Here is a 21,139-nt window from a genome sequence, read left to right as displayed (position 1 = left end):
AAAATGTATTAAATTGTTTTCATTTCATCATCAATCTACACACAATACCCCATAACGACAAAGCAAAAACAGGTTTTTAGAAATGTTTGCACATTTATGAAAAACAATGAAAACTGAAATATCACAGTACTCAGACCCTTTACTCAGTACTTTGTTGAAGCACCTTTGGCAGCGACACCTGTATTTTGGGAGTTTCCCCCATTTTTCTCTGCTGATCCTCTCAAGTGGGAGTGGAAGTGTAGCTGCACAGCTATTTTCAGGTTTCTCCAGAGATGTTCGATTGGGTTCAAGTCTGGGCTCTGACTGGGTCATTCAAGGACATTCAGAGACTTGTCCCGAAGCCACTCCTGCGTTGTCTTGGCTGTGTGCTTAGGGTTGTTGTCATGTTGGAAGGTGAACCTTCCCCTTAGTCTGAGGTCCTTGGCGCTCTGGGGCAGGTTTTCATCAAGGATCTCTCTGTACTTTGCTCTGTTCATATTTTCCTCGATCCTGACTAATCTCCTACTCCCTGCCACTGAAAAACATCCACACAGCATTCAGGCCAACGAGTTATATCTTGGTTACATCAGACCAGAGAATCTTGTTTCTCATGGTCTGAGAGGCCTTTAGGTGCCTTTTGGCAAACTCCAAGTGGGCTGTCATGTGCCTTTTACTGAGTAGTGGATTCCATCTGGCCACTCTACCATAAAGGCCTGATTGGTGGAGTGTTGCAGAGATGGTTGTCCTTCTGGAAGATTCTGCCATCTTCACAGAGGAACTCTGGAGGTCTGTCAGAGTGACCATTGGGTTCTTGGTCACCTCCCTGACCAAGTCCCTTCTCCCCTGAGTGCTCAGTTTGGCAGGTCAGCCAGCTCTAGGAAAGTCTGATTGGTTCTTTTAATTTTTAATACATTTGCAAAAATGTCTAAAAACCTTGTTTTCGCTTAGTCATTGTGGGGTATTGTGTGTAGATTTATGAGGCGGGGGAAGTATTGAATCCATTTTAGAATAAGGCTGTAACGTAACAAAATGTGGAAAAAGTCAAGTGGTTTGAATACTTTCCGAATACACTGTATACAGGGCCAAGCTGATTCAGTAAAACAACAGGCATAGTGCCATACAGTATTTTATTTAGACAGTTGTGAAATGACAGAAGGGTATACAGAGAGATGGGAGTAACAGTATGAAGTTTTAGGTCTCATTTGACGTTCAGCACTATAGTTCGCTATGAGGTCATTTCCAATTGAGCCGACATACGCAGCATTTACCATGAATGCAGTCTCTACGAATACGGGAAAACTGCGTTTCAATTTTAATTGCACTATAGCACTGAACTTTGGCATTACGGATTGAATCGAACCCTTAGAGTGAAGAATGAACCCCGGTCTGCGGTGGGGAGAGGGAGTACATGTGTCTAGAGCCTGTGGTGTTACCGCTAGACTACGGGCTCTGCACACACCATACAGTAACTTTTGTTTTACAGATGGGACCTGTTTTGACTTCCTATGATCTAAGTCAGTAGTAGTTTTTCACTCATATTGTACAGTATTTGTAGTTCAGGCTACTGAGTTTGAAATGAATCTCTTCTTCAGCTTTACAAACATCAGTTATTTTCCAGCTCAAAAATAATGTTAGTGTTGACACACTTCAGCAAAATAATAGGATAAATATATGGTATACAGTTCATTTTGCTGCTAAGTTCTACAACCAGTTTTGTCACCTTTGTACCAAGTAAACTCAAATGTATTGTCCTTTTATTTTTTGCAACTCTGCACATTACATTTAGTATATTAGAGAGACACTGTTTATTCATGACTGTGCTTTTCATCTTCACTCAAGTGAAGATATGAATAAACAGACTTAGTTACTTCATATCTACTAAGTGCAATAAATCTGGCCAGATATTACTTGGGTCTGTGTTTCTTGCCTGTTGAGGATTTGCCACACCAAGGTGGAAATATTGTTTGACGGGAGGCAATATACGGGTCGTTACATGAATATTGTGCCTGATATTTTTTCAAATATTTTAAGTAAAAATGTTGCACCAGTGTTGAATTTTAAACGCCTGCTATATTTAATGAAGTGCCCTTTAATACACTGAGTGAACAAAACATTATGAACATAGACTGACCAGGGGAAAGTTAGGATCCCTTATTGATGTCACTTGTTAAATCGACTTCAATCAGTAAAGATGAAGGGGAGGAGACAGGCTAAAGAATAATTTTTAAGCCTTGAGACAATTGAGACATGGGTTGTGTATGTGTGTCATTCAGAGGGTGAATGTGCAAGACAAAAGATTGAAGTACATTTGAACAGGGTATGGTAGTAGGTGCCAGGCACACTGGTTTGTGTCAATAACTGATGGGTTTTTCACGCTCAACAGTTTCCTGTGTGTATAAAGAATGGTCAACCACCCAAAGGACAACCAGTCAACTGGGGGAAACACAACATGGGCCAGCATCCCCGTGGAATGCTTTTGACACCTTGTAGAGCCCATGCTCCAATGAATTGAGGCTGTTATGAGGGCAAAAAGGGGGGGTGCATCTCAATATTAGGACGTTGTTCTTAATGTTTTGTAGACTCAGTGTATAAACCACATGGAAAATTCAATAAATCAGACTTTCTTTTGTTCCATGTTATATTTTCCCGACCTCTATTAAGATTTTAACCCACTTAAGATTATTATTTATTTAATGTAATTAGTGATTCATTTACATCTGTCCCTAATTTTAAGGTCAACCCTGTTACTTGAACTGAACTCTCGTTTTAATATGGTGAAATCTTCCTTTTTAAATATTTATTTTCAAAAGAAAAAACTGAGCATGTCATGCATAAATAGTCAACCCTGTTACCCATAGATAGACCCAAAAAATGCTGAAGCTTGCATTCAATTGCCCCTCCCTGTTGCACAAATCAAGATTCCATTCCCCTTGTGACAAGGGGATTTATTGCTGATTTCAGATGAAATTGTCAATCCTGTTTATTTAATTGGCACTTTGACTAAATTACAGGACCCAAAAGGTGTGTATCCATTGATGGAATGACCCATATTACACCAACACGGGTAGCCTAGTGGTTAAGAGCGTTGGGCCAGTAACTGAAACGTCGCTGGTTCAGAGCCGACTAAGTGAAAAAAATCTGTTGATGTACCCATGAGCATGGAACTTTACCCAAATTGCTCTTCAAATTAATTTTTTTATTTTTTTATTTCACCTTTATTTAACCTGTTGAGTGTAGGGGGCAGTATTTTGATGTTTGGATGAAAAACGTACCCAAATGAAACTGCCTATTTCTAGCTAGAAACCTGGGTGAGCAACTTGATGCACTGCAAACAGTTGTGAATGAAACCACTCAAAGCAATAATGCTCTATTCCAAAAGCTGCAGACCAAATACGATCAGTTAATTAACCTTTTGTGACTAGGGGGCAGTATTATAATGTTCCCAAAGTAAACAGGCTATTTTGTCAGGACCAGATGCTAGAATATGCATATAATTGACAGCTTGGGATAGAAAACACTCTAAAGTTTCCTGAACTGTAAAAATATTGTCTGTGAGTATAACAGAACTGATATTGCAGGAGAAAGCCTGAGAAAAATCCAATCAGGAAGTGACTCTTATTTTGAAACCTCTGCGTTCCTATGCATCCTTATTGACCATTGAAAGGGATATCATCCAGATTCCTTTTTCTATAGCTTCCCTAATGTGTCTACAGTCACTAGACATAATTTCAGGCTTTTATTTTGAAAAATGACCGTGAACGACAACATTGCATCAGTGGTCAGGCGGTGGCTCTCAGAGTGATTTGTGCGTAATAGACAAAGGCGGCCAGTGTTCCTCTCGCTCCTACTGAGAAGCCAAATGTCCCGGTTGATATATTATTGAATAGATATTTGAAAAACACCTTGAGGAGTGATTATAAAAAACGTTTGCCATGTTTCTGTCGATATTATGATTCTAATTTGTAATTTCTTTCGGCGTTGTCGTGACCGCAATTTCCGGTGGATTTCTCAACAAAACGTGAACAAGAAAAGGAGGTATTTCGGCTATAAAAATAATCTTTATGGAACAAAATGAACATTTGCTGTCTAACTGGGAGTCTCGTGAGTGAAAACATCCGAAGCTCATCAAAGGTAAATGATTTAATTTGATTGCTTTTCTGATTTTGGACATAATGCTATGCTAGGCTATCGATAAACTTACACAAATGCTTGTCTTGCTTTGGCTGTAAAGCATAATTTCAAAATCTGAGATGACAGGGTGATTAACAAAAGGCTAAGCTGTGTTTCACTATATTTCACTTGTGATTTCATGAATATGAATATTTTCTAGTAAGGTTTTTGTCCGTTGCGTTATGCTAATTAGTGTAGTTGATGACAATTCTCCCGGATTCGGGAGGGGTAGTTCTAAGAATTAACAAACACAGCGAGATCTGGTCAACAGGGTTACGGGTATCCATGTGGTGCGTATTCCTACGCCACCCGGAGAAACTCCTACGTTTGTTAGACAATACAAAATCCCGCTCGTAGCATACGTAGCGGTACAAGAGATTATTGATTCCTTATTAGCTAAACGGATAATCAGGGAATGTAACAGTACGCACAGCGCTCCCGTGTGGCCCATTCTAAAACCAATGGGTAAATGGCGTCTTACCGTTGACTATAGAGAACTCAACAAACTGATTCCGTTGTCTCGTTGGCCATTGACACAGCTAGACCAAGAGTTGCCAAAGGTAGCAAACGCCAAGTACTTCTCCACCGTCGACGTGGCTAATGGTTTCTGGACCATGACAGTCGACCCTCGTGACCAACACAAGTTGGCTTTCTCTTTCTCGAACAAGCTCTTCACATTCAATCGTTGCCCATTCGGGTATGCGAACTCCCCCTCAGAGTTCAACATCTTCCTGCACAAGGCAATGCCAGACGCAGCCTCTAGGGGGACGATAATCTACGTGGACGACGTTCTCATGAGAAGTGAGACTTGGTCACACCACCTCAATGAAATGGACCACGTTCTCACCCAACTCGGGACTGCAGGTGCTAAATTGGCCATCATGAAAGGACAATGGTGCAGGACCAAGGTAAACTACGGGGGCTTCTGGTGGGTGCCGAGGGCATCCTGCCACAGTCTAACCGAATCCAAGCAGTCCGCAACATCAAACCACCTACGAAACTTCATGAGGTGCGCAGCTTCTTGGGAGTATGTAATTACTCCCGTTAATTCATCGAAAACTACGTCGACTTGTCGAAACCGTTGACTTGCCTTCTTCAGAAAGACACCCCATTCGTCTGGGATGTCACTCACAACGAAGCTGTGGCTTCCTTGAAAAACCAGCTTTGCAAGGCACCCTGCCTGGTATACCCCAACAAAGACAAGACATTATTTTTGGAAGTCGGTTTCTCAGAGCACTGCCTTAGCACTGGGTTGTACCAAAAATATGAGCAAAACACTCAACCCTGCTGAACACAAATACTCAGACTGCGAAAAAGCGCTGCAATCAAACTCTTCACCAGTTATGTCGACGGACAAAAGGTGATCATAGAAACATGTCACCAGCCTTGGACTTTTCTGAAAAGCCAATGAATCCGTGAGGGTGCTATACACAACAGCAGGATAGCGGCTTGGCTTATGACGCTGCAGAGCCATGATGTAGTAATCAACTACACAAAAGCGAAAAACCTGCTTTTGGGCAGTGCTTTGGCGATGTGTCAATGCTCTGATGACGATGAAACCTTTTCCTCACCACTCCCGAAGAGAACGTGTGTCTTGAAATGCCGATGGCATTTGTAGATGGCTGTTCTTACCGCAATCTAGACCACTTGCAAGCTGGGGTGGGATTGGTATGGCACAACAACATTCCGTGCAAACCACTTCAATTTCAGCTTGGCAACAAGACCAGCCAGCTTGCAGAAGTTGTTGGCGTGCTAACCACCCTGCAAACGGCGGTGAAACACGAATTGTCAGAACTGGCGATCTGCACCGACTCAACCTACGCAAGACTCACCTTATGCCACTTGCCGTTTTGGAAACAAAAGCACATGACTACTTCAAGTGGTAAAGAGGTGAAAAACAAAGAGCTCATCATAGCTTGTGATGACCTCATCACCAAACACGACATACAGGTGTATTGGAAGAAAGTCAAGGGACACTCCAAATCACCTGGTTGTGACAAACTTGGCAACGACCATGCCGACAGCATGGCGAAATCCGGTGCAATTCACGGCACCCCTTGGGTGTTTGATGCTCGAGATGAAAAAACCACTGAGGAAGCTATGGTGTCTGCGGTAACGCGTAGCCATGTAGCACCACAGAAAACATCTTTGCATGAACATAATGTGTTGCTAACGCATTCATTCGTGAATAGCAATCTGGTAGCAATGCAACACCAAGATGAGTCCCTCGCCAATTTGATGGCGTTCCTGTCGGATCCTGTCAACCACCCAGTGTCCGAACTGGCTTTGGCAGGTTCACACGACTTGCGTTCGCTGTACGCAACTAAACAGCACCCCAAACTTGTAGATGACCTACCGGTTGGTGTATGTTTCAGAAACCGACACCGCTCGAAGGTGGGTAGTTCCTAAAACACAGAGGGGGATAATGATAGCCCATGCCCACGACGAGCCATGTGGAGGCCATAGGGGGGTCAAGGCTACATGCGACAGGTGGCTTACTGGCCTCACATGGAACTTGCTGCCAGTTTCAACCCTCCAAGCTACTTCACAGAGCACCCCTGCAACGCAAGGGCGTGTCTTACCCCTGGAGCTCGATCCAGATCGACTGGGTCGGCCCAGTTGCCAGGTCAGCCAGAGGCAACAAGTATCTCCTCAACAGTGACTTGCGCATTCACAAAGTGGGTGGAATACCTACAGGCAACCAAAGACACAGCGAAAACCACGGCCGTTCTTTTGCTAAACCACGTTTTCAGTTGTTTCGGCCTTCCAGGAGAAACCGTGGACAGCGACAGAGGAACCCACTTTTCGGCAGCTGTAATGACCGAACTGTGAAGGCTTCTGGGAGTCAAAGCTAAACTCCACATCGCATACCACCCTAGGAGCTTGGGCAGGGTAGAAAGGAGCAACAAAACAATCGTCCGAATATTGAGGAAGTATGTGGCAGCCAACCACAAAGACTGGGACCTCAAACTCCCATTGGTACTGATGGCGATCAGAGCTACACACAACAGGTCTACAGGAATAACACCCTTCGAGATGATGACGGGACAGCAAATGACGCTTCCACTGCATCTCCTGTACCAACCAGGAGATGTCACCGCAGCCACTGCTTACACGGCTCATCAATACGTGACCGACCTGCGGAACCATCTCCAGACTACCTTTGCGTATGCTCAAGGACAGATGGAAAGAAGTGCAGAAGGTGACAGGACCTATTACGTCAAAAAAGCCTCACACCAGGTGTTCGAGGTCGGGGATAAGGTGTGGTACTACATATACACCAAACCCGCAGGCGTCGCAACAAAGTTCCTGCCCCACTGGACGGGGCCACACGAGATTGTGGTGAAGCTATCACCTTGTAGCTTACCAGATCAGAATCAGCAAAGGTCGACAAAAAGCCAAAATAAAGTGGGTCCACCGGAACCAAATCAAGTTGTACACTTCCCCCATGGGAATAGAAGGGGTGCTAGCCAGCACCGAATAGATAAAAACCTAGCAAAGTCAGAGGTACTAAGAAAATTCCCTTCCAGGGGATCAGTACGTTGCACCTAACATCTAACATCTCTTATTTGCTTCCCAACTACCAGATATACATCTGTTGACACTATTGATATCGTCCTGCGCTGTACTGTTAAAAAAAAGAAAACCAGAAAAATAGTTGTCAAAACATTTTTGTTTACAAAAACGAATAATTTAAATAATCCAACAATCTCTGATTGAGTTTCTGTAGGATGGAGTTCCTTTGGCTGATACTGACACGCTGTTCCCTGGTCAAAACCAACCCAGCAGACGTAATCACGAACGGACCCCCTACGGGAACTGCGACGACCCAGGTCTCCTCACAACTAACTGCAGAGTTCACACGCAGAGGGTGTATGTCCGCCTAGATGCAGAGAATGTGTACCGTCAACACATTCCACCTGCGGCGCATTTGAGTTGGGCCGGGGCTGACTGGACCAGCCAGGCAATTAAGCACGCCCAGCTAGACACTGCCCATATGTTGGCCCAACTCCAAAAGTTCACAGTAACCCAGTCAGAACTAACAGAGCCCAGGCGAGAGAAACAATTCGTCGGGGCGCTACTATCGATAGGGGCAGCCGTAGGGTCACTATTTGCCCTAGGTACCACTGCCATCGACGCAGTCAGTCTAGCCACAGTCAAGAGGAATGTTAGGGAGATTACTGAAGAGATGCCACGTATCCAGCAGCAAATGAAGGCGAAGGCCCTCAGGTTGCAGCATGTGGGAAAGTCTCTCCAGGACACTATTCTGGTGGTCAACACACACGCTATTCTCCTGAACAAAACTCTCCTGTCTGTAGGAAAGCTAGCAGAGGTCATGAACCATGACTATGCCCATGTCCAATTGGTTCGATTGTTACTGGATGATTTTCTCCTTGAAGTTAGCTCTTCTATGGACCACTTGGCCATGAATAGAATCCCCTCTTAATATCTATTGCCCCTCTCAATGGTGCACAACATATTGACCTCAGCTACTTCAACCACGATAAGGCCATTACAATCACATTTGACCTATAGTCTGGGATCGGCCATCACAATACACGTTAATGTTGGTCGTAATGAAGTGGGATTTGTATTGCCGCTGCCGGTTGTTGAACTGGAGAATATCTACAGATTGAAAACAGTTCTCAATGTTGGATTTCGGCCCGACAGTACCCACGTAAAGATTGCCACGCCCCAGTTGTTAGCTAACCTAACCTGTTAATGTTTACTCTAACCAAAGATGTCCAGTACCTCTGTCCTAGCAAACCGTTTGTCAGGGCTAACACTGAGTGTCTTTGTGGTATTAAAGCTATCATCAGCGAAGAACGCTGTAGAGCCAAACTAACAGCCAGGGATGGGGCCACCACCATACAGGTGGTAGGGAACCGATGGTTGGTCAACACAGCGTTCGCGTCCGCCACCATGACTCCATCACCCAATTGAACCTTCCCAACCAGACTGTTTTTGTTAACCTCTCTGCGCACCGAACCCGTTAGCGGGATTAAATTCGACAACATATGCTGATCGCTACATAAATAGTCATATTAAGAGACTAACAGTTTACAGACGGTAGGCAATTAAGGTCACTGTTATGAAAACTTAAACCTAATACTCTCAGATCTCCACAAGTGCCAAGGGGGCAGGGCTCATAGGTTAAGCAGCCATACTTCTTTCCATTGTTGAAGTAATCACTGCTCTAACATCATTTGATATGACTAAACAAAGGGTTCCATTGAATTTCTTTGACCCTGTGACGTAGAAGTCCGTCACTGGCCGCAGGCAGCATTTGGTTCTTTAACGCACACACATATTCATCACTCCTCCCTGCGCCATTATACCATAAGTTAACAATGTGGGTCGACACACAATTTAACTTCTGTCTTGGTGCATGCATTTCACACTTGTCAATGTTCATATTTGAGAGATACAATAATTATTATACTTATCAATGTTGTGGATGAGCGCATTGTTTGTTTGTTCTGTTCCTCTCTCTCCATCTCTGTAGCTTCTGGGTATGCTGGAAAAGGACCTGAGCTAAGGGAATTGGGTTGGCTTTATAGTGCCTGTCCCAAATGGCTCATTAATGCATATGGGCATATTGAAAGATATTGTCAGTAATGATGTAATGTTGTAAATGTTATGTTGTGATATTGTTTAAAACCGTGTTGCAATGTATATCCTTTAGTATGTTTAGTTCATGGAAAATGTAGGTTTGTATTGTTAATTGATTAATTAATTAGGGTTAATTGTTCTGAAGCGGAGGGGCTAGCCCTACAAAAGGAGCCTCTCTCCAGTCTCTAAAGGGGATTTTTTTGGATTGAGCTGTGGATGGGGCAGCATTGTTGTTAAGCTGTCCCATAAGGTAGACGTTGATGGCAGTACTGTTATTTTCTGTTCCGGAATCACTTGTAAATAAACACCTTTGCACAGAAGAACTTTTGCGGTTCCGCCATCTTTTTATTTTTATAGAGGTTAGGTTATCCAGTTTAGCCATCTGGCCTACTCTACGTGACAGACCCATCTAGTCATGTCAGATTAGGGAAGGAAGGATGCATTTTTTAGAGTATTGAACAAGGCCCAGGTTTGTCACTCATAGCTGTGGCTAATTTTTCCACTACGCCATGCTGATGAAAAGAGGCATCAAATATCACTCGTCACCACTTGCTCACCTCAACTCAATATGAAGAATTTGGATGTTCCAGATTTTTGGGGTCATACTTGAAAATTCTTTGAGCTCCAGACATTCTCTGGCTACTCTTGTTTTGTGGGACACTCTTGAAGTTATGGACATTCAAGAGGATATAGAAGGCTTTGAGGATGAAGACATGTCCGATCTGGACTTGGACGATATAGAAACTTGGGAGTTTCTGGGCTTTTAAGATTATCTAGAATGCCTTGTGGCCATAGGCATGGTGAGAATGATGATCAATTGATGAATTGTTTTGTTGGATATCCTTTCCTTGTTTGTGGAAACTCATTTTGCCTAAAGATTTCCATGGAGTCAGAAGTTTACAAACACCTTAGCCAAATACATTTAAACTCAAACTTTCACAATTCCTGACATTCAATCCTAGTAAAAATTCCCTGTCTTAGGTCAGTTAGGATCACCACTTTATTTTAAGAATGTGAAATGTCAGAATAATAGTAGAGATAATGATGTATTTCAACTTTTCTCTCTTTCATCACATTCCCAGTGGGTCAGAAGTATACATACACTCAATTAGTATTTGATAGCATTGCCTTTAAATTGTTTAACTTGGGTCAAACGTTTCAGGTAGCCTTTCCACAAGCTTCCCACAATAAGTTGGGTGAATTTTGTCCCATTCCTCCTGACAGAGCTGGTGTAACAGTCGGGTTTGTAGGCTTCCTTGCTCGCACGCGATTTTTCAGTTCTGCCCACACATTTTTTATAGGATTTAGGTCAGGGCTTTGTGATGGCCACTCCAATACCATGACTTTGTTGTCCGTAATTAAGCCATTTTGCCACAACTTTGGAAGTATGCTTGGGGTCATTGTCATTAAACCAAGCTTGAACTTCCTGACTGATATCTTGAGATGTTGCTTCAATATATCCACACATGTTTCCTATTTTAACAAGGGTTAAAAATAATTAACTTACTTGGGCCAAGAAACACGAACAATGGAAATCTGTCTTTGGGCTGATGAGTCCAAATTTGAGCATTTTGGTTCCAACCGACGTGTCTATGTGAGATGCAGAGTAGGTGAACAGATGATCCCTGCATGTGTGGTTCCCACCATGAAGCATGGAGGAGGAGGTGTGATGGTGCTTTGCTGGTGAAACAGTCTGTGATTTATTTGGAGTTCAAGGCACACTCAACCAACATGTCTTAAACAGCATTCTGCAGCGATACACCATCCCATCTGGTTTGCGCTTAGTGGGACTATCATTTGTTTTTCAACAGGACAATGACCCAACACACCTTCAGACTGTGTAAGGGCTATTTGACTGAACAAGAGTTATGGAGTGCTGCATCAGATGACCTGGCCTCCACAATCACCCTACCTCAACCCAATTGAGATGGTTTGGGATGAGTTGGACCACAGAGTGAAGGAAAAGCAGCCAACAAGTGTTCAGCATATGTGGGAACTCCTTCAAGACTGTTGGAAAAGCATTCCAGGTGAAACTGGTTAAGAGAATACCAAGTGTGCAAAGCTGTCAAGGCAAAGGGTGGCTACTTTGAAGAATCTAAAATATATTTTGTTTAACACTTTTTGGGTTACTACATGATTTCATGTGTTATTTCATAGTTTTGATGTCTTCACTATTATTCTACAATGTAGAAAATAGTAAAAAGAAAGAGACCCATGAATGAGTAGGTGTCTCCAAACATTTGACTGGTACTGTATGTTTAATTTCAAATCAAGGATGTGGTAAGGATTCCAGTACAAGGGCGCCACTGGGCTGTAATAATACTGTTATGTGACTTTATTTAGTGAAAATGTGTTGCAGCTCTGAGACATCCAGAAAAAAACAATGGCATTCATCTTATGTAACAATACTTTAATTTCTAAAATATTATTTGAATATTGACAATAAATCCGTGTTTAATTTTTCTTTACAGGAATACTGTATGCTATACAGTGGCATGAACATTTGGAAAAGCTAAGTGACAACTAATGATGGGTACATGCTTACAAAGGATATGACTTCACAACATGTTTACACGCTAAACATATTGCATATTGATAAGTACAGCTATTTTTAATTAAGTTGGCTTAAAGGGATAGTTCCGCAAATTACAAAGATAGATGATCAGATGTTTCTATTGACCAGAAGAGAATATTATCCATAGTGATGGCTGGCTCATAGTTGTTTTCTTATCATGCAAGTATACTAACTTATTTTGTAATTTGGGCAAACAATTCCTTTAATCACAAATATGCAAGTGCAGATTGAGTTTAAGTGCTTGTGGTTACAGGCGACATTTCAACTGTAGCTTGTAAGTAAAATATATTCCGTTGCTAATACATGTAATAGTTGTTCTTAGAGAAATGCATTAAATATATATTGGTATTATCCTGTAAATACAATTTTTGATAGGTTTTCTTTTTTATGTACAGTGCCTTCAGAAAGTATTCAGACCCCTTGACTTTTTACACATTTTGTTACGTTACAGCCTTATTCTAAAATTTACTTTTTATTTATTTATTTTTTATCTCAGCCATCTACACACAATACCCCATAACGACAAAGAAAAAAAGTGTTTTTTAGAAAATACAGAAATATTACATTTACATAAGTATTCAGACAATTTACTCAGTATTTTGTTGATGCAGCTTTGACAGTCTTTTTTGGTATGACGGTTTAAGCTTGGCACACCTATATTTGGGGAGTCTCTCCCATTCTTCTCTGCAGATCCTCTCAAGCTCTGTCAGGTTTTATGGGGAGCGTTGCTGCACAGCTATTTTCAGGTCTCTCCAGAGATGTTTGATTGGGTTCAAGCCCAGGCTCTGGCTGGGCCACTCAAGGACATTCAGAGATTTGTTCCGATGCCACTTCTGCGTTGTCTTGGCTGTGTGCTTAGGGTCGTTGCCCTTTTGGAATGTGAACCTTCGCCCGGGTCTGAGGTCCTGAGCCCTCTGGAGCAGGTTTTCATCAAGGATCTCTCTGTACTTTGCTCCGTTCATCTTTGCCTCGATCCTGACTAGTCTCCCAGTCCCTGCCTCTGGAAAACATCACCACAGCAGGATGCTTCCACCACCGTGCTTCACCGTAGGGATGGTGCCAGGCTTCCTCCAGATGTGACGCTTGGAATTCAGGACAAAGAGTTCAATCTTGGTTTCTCACGATCTGAGAGTCTTTAGGTGCCTTTTGGCAAACTCCAAACGGGCTGTCATGTGCCTTTTACTGAGGAGTGGCTTCTGTCTGGACGCTCTACCAAAAAGGCCTGATTGGTGGAGTGCTGCAGAGATGGTTGTCCCTCGAAGTTTCTCCCACAGAGGAACTCAAGTGCTCTGTCAGAGTGACCATCGGGTTCTTTGTCACCTCCCTGACCAAGACCCTTATCCCCGATTAGTCAGTTTGACCGGGCTGCCAGCTCTAGGAAGAGCCTTGGTGGTTCCAAACTTATTCTATTTAAGAATGATGGAGGCCACTGTGTTTTTTGGGACCTTCAATGCCGCAGAATTCTTTTGGTACCCTTCCCAAATTCCTTCAACCTCATCGCTTGGTTTTGGCTCTGTCAACTGTGGGACCTTATATAGACAGGTGTGCCTTTCCAAATCATGTCCAATCAACTGAATTTTCCTTAGGTGGACTCCAAGTTGTAGAAACATCTCAAGGATCATCAATGGAAACAGGATGTACCTGAGCTCAATTTTGAGTCTCATAGGAAAGGGTCTGAATACTTATGTAAATAAGTTATTTCTGTTTATTTTTAATACAGTTGCTAAAATGTAAATATGGGGTATTGTGTGTAGATTGAGCATTTTGTTTTTATTTAATCCATTTTAGAATTAGGCTGTAACTTAATACAGTGCACACTATTTACAGTGTAGAAACAGTGGGGAAACTGTTTAGTAACTTTGCCATTTGATTTGTATGTACTGTACAATGTCAATAAATATTATTATACTACATTACACAAGCCAACATTCTCAAATTCCATGGCCAACATTCAACTTATTGAGAATCTGAGAAGGTAAAAAGACCCAAAGTAAATTCTAAGGAAATGGGGAATTGGTTAGTGTAAATCAGGGTTCTCCAACTCCACTTCCAGAGAACAGGCTTTTGTTCCAGCCTGGCACTAACACATATGCTTTAAAAAACTAATCGTAATGTCTTTAGCCTTTGCATGTGGACAGAAGTTCAAACTCCCAAAGAAACAATGAGTTTGGTTAATTGAACCAAATATGAGACAACAGTCAATGTTATACAAATATACTGTATATTGCATAGGGAATTTACTGTCAATTCAACACACATGTCCACTACCAATTCAGTTGTAAACCAATATTCACTTTAAACACCACACCTTTTTTCTGGTAAGAAAGAGTAAACTGGAAAATCTATCCTCAAAAACAGAATTTCTTAAAAAGCAGATGACTTATGCTTGAAATCATATCTCATCAAACACTGATTCGTAAAACCAATGAACGAACGGGTGACTTGCATAACTTGTTTTAACGGGTCTTTTGAGTGCATTTTCCTCGCTGTTGACTTAATCACTATCATTTGAACATGACAGGCTGCTTTAGAGGGATTTCATTTTCAGCGGTTGTTGCCACACTTTGAAGCCAGGATCACAAAGCACTGTTTGAACGTCACTAGTTGCTACTGAGATGCTAGTAAAGATGAGAGGAAGACATCCTTTCATGTGACTGATGTTGCAAAAACAGATGGAACAGGTGTCGCAAGCAGGTGTGTACGGGTACTTACTACTTGAATAGTAAGTGGGCATTGTGGAAAAACACGACACTTATTGCTGTAGAGTGGCTGAAATAAAAATCAAGCTACACACACACACACACACACACACCAAATGGTACAATGATTGTTCATCCAGAGGCAGTCTGTGTACCGACAAACGTGTGTATATGTCCAAATTAGCTTATTTACTTTCCGGCCTATCGGACCTGTCAACCAGTCATATATTACATACTGTACTTGGAGCATTGCATGGAAGTGATATTCCAAATAAATACAGGTATGTACAAAATGACAAGAAACTATACACAAGAGGACTCTAGTCTATACTATTACACACAATTTGACCATCAGTACCTGCTGTCTATAAAAGTGATTACGACTTGTGCATTTGATATCATTTCACTTAGTATAAGGCTTCAGTTCTTTCACAATGTGATTGCCGGGCATGCATGGCTTGTTTTTCCTCTACTTTACAGCAGACTCTGTCTTTCCTTTTCTCAGTCAATGTTGTGCTCTTCGGGGATAAAAAATAAATAGTAGTACCCCATTGCAGTGGTGCAAATCCGTTTCAACGGGTTACAAACAATCTTCCCATCCACTTAAAGTAGATGGTATATGACCACACAGCAGAAGTTGTATACAGTGCCATACCAAAACGAATGGGGAATAAATGACCACGTTTGATCTATGGCTGCGTTATTGTAGCCTAATTTCAGCTGCTGGAGGCCAGTCTAAATTAAAAGAGTGTGTATATTTCCCTAGTTGGTTCAGGTCTTCCAATATTTCCACTATAATGGCATTTCAAACACTAGAACACCTCCATTATTCTACAATCCCCCCCTTTGTCCGATCTTCAATAACATTCATCTCTCTTCTGTCAGATTAATTTAACTTTACATTAACAGAAGCCATTCTTGGTCACCAATCTGGCAACCCTCTAGCCAATTAGCGAACTGTTTATCTGAGGAGCCCCGCTAAACCTGGTCACATAACCCGCCCCATTTCGAAGGCCTTCATGAGACGGTCCAGGTCTCCAAGGTTCGCAGCCTGGAAGAGCTCGGGCCGGTCCATCATGGAGAGGGCGATCCGAAGGGCAGCCCAGATGTTAGCCGACATGACTTGGTGACTCTGGCTCTGCCTCTGCTGGTTAAGGGCAGTCAGGAAGTTACTAGCTGCCTCCCTAAAAAAAAAAATCAGGAAAAAGATTTAAAAAACAACAACTTTAAAGTCTTTTAATTATTACTCTCTTTGCTTTATCTTAAGAGAGAGTTCGCTGATATTACAATTTTACTTAATCTTAAAGGAATAGTTTGCCGTTATTACAACTTCAATTCATCTTATGGATAAGTAGAAAGTAGTACATGGACCAAGAGATTCTGTAACCCAAAATATGGGTTTGTTTACAAACAGCTTTAATAGCATTAACATTGTTCAGTGTAAAACAATTGGAGAGTTAGGACCCCTGTTAGCATTGGTAGGACGGGATAGCTCAATTAAAAGTATATATACTTACTTTGAGAGCAGTCTATGGACAAGGAAAGACTGTAATCATTGACTTGGTTTTGTCAAAGTAGCCAGTCTGTCCAGTCAGTCCCTCATTAGACTGCGTTCAAGGTAAGGAAACAGTAAACTTGACTGAACTATCCCTTTAAACCTGGATATACTATTCCTAACCCCACAGGAAAGTAAGCCTTCAACAACATCGTTCTACAGTTGCCATGGCACCCTAGTAGCAGCCTAAGTGTAGCAGCGTGATGTTGTTCCCCTAGATTATGCACCAAGTCGCACACAAGGACCAATTCAAATTGGCCAGGTCAAGAGGGGATGTTAATAATTTGATAATAATAATATTTCAGTGTGTATTTTATTTAATTACAGCTGCATAGCTAATGTTATTCTTTGGTGTACAAACACTTTTTCCACATCAATATTGTACATACAGTGGGGCAAAAAAGTATTTAGTCAGCCACCAATTGTGCAAGTTCTCCCACTTAAAAAGATGAGAGAGGCCTGTAATTTTCATCATAGGTACACTTCAACTATGACAGACAAAATTAGAAAAAAAAATCCAGAAAATCACATTGTAGGATTTTTAATGAATTTATTTGCAAATTATAGTGGAAAATAAGTATTTGGTCAATAACAAAAGTTTCTCAATACTTTGTTATATACCCTTTGTTGGCAATGACAGAGGTCAAACGTTTTCTGTAAGTCTTCACAAGATGGTCAAACTGTTGCTGGTATTTTGGCCCATTCCTCCATGCAGATCTCCTCTAGAGCAGTGATGTTTTGGGGCTGTTGCTGGGCAACACAGACTTTCAACTCCCTCCAAAGATTTTCTATGGGGTTGAGATCTGGAGACTGGCTAGGCCACTCCAGGACCCTGAAATGCTTCTTACGAAGCCACTCCTGCGTTGCCCAGGCGGTGTGTTTGGGATCATTGTCATGCTGAAAGACCCAGTCACGTTTCATCTTCAATGCCCTTGCTTATGGAAGGAGGTTTTCACTCAAAATCTCACGATACATGGCCCCATTCATTCTTTCCTTTACACGGATCAGTCGTCCTGGTCCCTTTGCAGAAAAACAGCCCCAAAGCATGATGTTTCCACCCCCATGCTTCACAGTAGGTATGGTTTTCTAGCATTCTTTGTCCTCCAAACACGACGAGTTGAGTTTTTACCAAAACGTTCTATTTTGGTTTCATCTGACCATATGACATTCTCCCAATCTTCTTCTGGATCATCCAAATGCTCTCTAGCAAACTTCAGATGGGCCTGGACATGTACTGGCTTAAGCAGGGGGACACCTCTGGCACTGCAGGATTTGAGTCCCTGGCGGTATAGTGTGTTACTGATGGTAGGCTTTCTTACTTTGGTCCCAGCTCTCTGCAGGTCATTCACTAGGTCCCCCCGTGTGGTTCTGGGATTTTTGCTCACCGTTCTTGTGATCATTTTGACCCCACGGGGTGAGATCTTGCATGGAGCCCCAGATCGAGGGAGATTATCAGTGGTCATGTATGTCTTCCATTTCCTAATATTTGCTCCCACAGTTGATTTCTTCAAACCAAGCTGCTTACCTATTGCAGATTCAGTCTTCCCAGCCTGGTGCAGGTCTACAATTTTGTTTCTGGTGTCCTTTGACAGCTCTTTGGTCTTGGCCATAGTGGAGTTTGGAGTGTGACTGTTTGAGGTTGTGGACAGGTGTCTTTTATACTGATAACAAGTTCAAACAGGTGCCATTAATACAGGTAACGAGTGGAGGACAGAGGAGCCTCTTAAAGAAGAAGTTCCAGGTCTGTGATAGCCAGAAATCTTGCTTGTTTGTAGGTGACCAAAATACTTATTTTCCACCATAATCTGCAAATAAATTCATTAAAAATCCTACAATGTGATTTTCTGGATTTTTTTCTCATTTTGTCTGTCATAGTTGAAGTGTACCTATGATGAAAATTACAGGCCTCATCTTTTTAAGTGGGAGAACTTGCACAATTGGTGGCTGACGAAATACTTTTTTGCCCCACTGTACATGTGATTGTAAAAGTTTTGTTTATTTTGGTTTTGTCCATCGCGTACATCCGTACCCCCTTATTGTTCTCTTTTGCCTGACCTTCGGCTAGCAAGGAATGTTGTCCTTGTCTCCGCGATATTTCAATATAAAACCGTGGTATTTATTGTAACTCGTGAGTACTTGGGACCGTGTTTGAGTGAGTGTCCATGTGCTTGCGAAGGTGCCTGAGAGCTATGACTGCGCCAAGGGCTAACATGTTGTGTGTTGTCTCTTCGTGTGCAGGTATGTCTTTATGTTGTCTGAATTATGTTCTGTATCATTTTGTTTGTATTGTATGTTGTGCTGTTGTGCACTGAATGTGTGCACGCAGCACCTGTTATTTCCTTTTGACGCTCTCTTTTGCCTGCCCTTCGGCATAGCAAGGTGCCTGAGCACTATGACTGCGCCAAGGGCTAAAATATTGTGTGTCGTCTCTTCGTGTGCAGGGCAAATAAAAACAATTCAACTAGCAGACCTCCAGTTGTGGCAGCGTACTAATGAAAAGTACACAACGCAAAACGAACCACGCTACATAAGCCTTTTTTTTGTAGTAAATATTTTTGTAATTCATTTGGATTGTTTCCATACAATCTTTTTGTTTTAAGAATGAACAATTAGTATAGCTAATATCATCAGAATCAACCAAAGCACTAAGACTGAAGCTGGCAAGTCATTTGTTTGTTTGGCTAGCAAGCTAATGTTAACAGGCTAGCTGGCAAATGTTTTGATTCAAATGCCAGCCAGTGTTCAGAGGTTGAGGATGAAGAGAAGCCTGAAAAGCATGACAGCAGAGGTGTCCAGTGATGAGGATCGTAGGGAGGACAAGTAACATTATGAAATGTGGTGTGCTTTCTGGCACCACGTGACTGCCGTAGCATCATCCAAGTGGGTGCTCCATTTCGGTAGTAGACGCGAGACACCTTGATAAGACCGTGCTGCTTGCTTGCCCCCTCCCTCAGATGACCACTCAAGCTATGAACTTTCTAATGACTGTCCATCTCATGATGATGTGACGTTGTTTTTTCTAAATTGCATGTCTTATTTTAAAGCTCTGAGATTCTTTAATGTAATGAAGGGCACTATAAAGTAGAAAATTATTATTGCATCTTTTACTCCACTCTCTCCCTATCTGACTGCTCTCTCACTCAGCTCAACCCATCCCATCCCATACCCCTTGCCTACTTGTGCGCTCCCAGGTTGATGCAGCTGATGCCCAGGTTGTAGCGGGACCTGATGAAGCCTGGCTGGAGCTCCAGGGCCCGGGTGTATGCCTCAACTGCCTCCTCACTATGGTCCCCATTAGCCAGTGTGGCCCCCAGGCGGTTCCACAGCAGGTAGTCCTGACAGACACAACATAACCAGAATAGGTGGGGCTGAAAGGGTGTGTGTGTGCATGTGCGTGTGGTAGGTTTAGGTGTTTTTGTGAAAGGTTTGTGCATAGTGTGTGTGTTTCTGTACTATATTAATGGATACCTCAGGTCTGACAGACAGGGCTGACTTGAAGGCCTCCACAGCTTTGTCAAACTCGGAGCTGAGGTTGAACAGGACCCCAAGGCCTGTCTGGAGGTCCGGGTCCACCCCATCTGTATTCAGCAAGACGGCCTCCTGATACAATCCCTTGACCTCCGCCAGCTGGCTGCTGCAAGCACACACACACACACTGTGACAATTGACACACTGTGCACTTGATGTGCTTCAAGACAGTAACCGAAGTGCATGGATTCGACAAGTTTAAGTAAATTATGCAGAGATTTTAAAATGAGCTCCATCAGAAACGAAGGACATCATTTTTTTGCCAGATAGGCTTAATATGTTAAGACATTGTTAAGATATCCTGAGATTGAAAGAAGTCATCTTGAAACTGAGGCTATCCTAAAATGGACAATTTACATTATAAAGGCTCATATATGCTTATAACAAGGAATAATGCAATATATCTGCAAGCTACAGTGGTTCCTCCTTTAAAAGTTGTGTCATACTGCAGCACATCTTGCGGGCTGCTACAGCATTCTATGGCCCGTTATTTAATTAACGGGCCCGTTATTTTACATTAGAAAATGTAAAACCTTTTTTGTAATAACAGAGTACATGAGATTGATTTTAAGAAATTTGGCTTAATTAATTTGATATTATCGTTTTTTTATTCCGAGAAAAACGAAACCCCCAGGATTTCCATTAGGATGGAATGGAAAATATTGCGCTGTACAACGTGACGGTCGGGAGTAGACTACAGCATAGGAGAATTCTAAATTACTATCTAAGGTGTATAACATTTCCACACCCTAATTGTAGTGAAACAAATATTCATTTCGCCTATGGTAGGCCTATAGCATATCTAAAATATATTTATTTCAATGACGAGACTCTCTGCCAACAATTACATTGGAGAATTCTAAATTAATATCTAAGGGGAATATTCTGTTAGGATCTATGAGAATATCTAAGGGACTTTTATATAATTCTAAATAAATAAATAATAATCACTTTGTTTAAAAAGTAACAATATTTTGGAGATTTAATTTGAATTTAACCTAGAGTGAGTGAGAAAAAGGC

The 21,139-nt window shown here is 42.0% G+C and overlaps 1 protein-coding gene across 2 annotated transcripts in view; it reads right to left on the bottom strand.

Moving 5' to 3' along the window:
• Nucleotides 1-14,066: 14,066 nt before the first annotated feature.
• Nucleotides 14,067-21,139, bottom strand: part of pex5lb (peroxisomal biogenesis factor 5-like b) — a 156,962-nt gene continuing 149,889 nt past the window's right edge. For both annotated transcript variants that reach the window (XM_024435030.1, XM_024435031.1), the window contains 3 exons: nucleotides 20,060-20,225; nucleotides 19,769-19,926; nucleotides 14,067-16,220 (listed from right to left, as the gene is read on the bottom strand). In XM_024435030.1, coding sequence (XP_024290798.1) covers nucleotides 16,025-16,220; nucleotides 19,769-19,926; nucleotides 20,060-20,225 — 520 coding nt within the window. In that variant the 3' untranslated portion in view covers nucleotides 14,067-16,024. The remainder of the gene's footprint in view (nucleotides 16,221-19,768; nucleotides 19,927-20,059; nucleotides 20,226-21,139) is intronic.

This window comes from Oncorhynchus tshawytscha, linkage group LG10, assembly GCF_018296145.1.
Source record: "Oncorhynchus tshawytscha isolate Ot180627B linkage group LG10, Otsh_v2.0, whole genome shotgun sequence".
Classification (NCBI taxonomy): Eukaryota; Metazoa; Chordata; class Actinopteri; order Salmoniformes; family Salmonidae; genus Oncorhynchus; species Oncorhynchus tshawytscha.
This window is presented reverse-complemented; position numbering and strand designations above follow the sequence as displayed.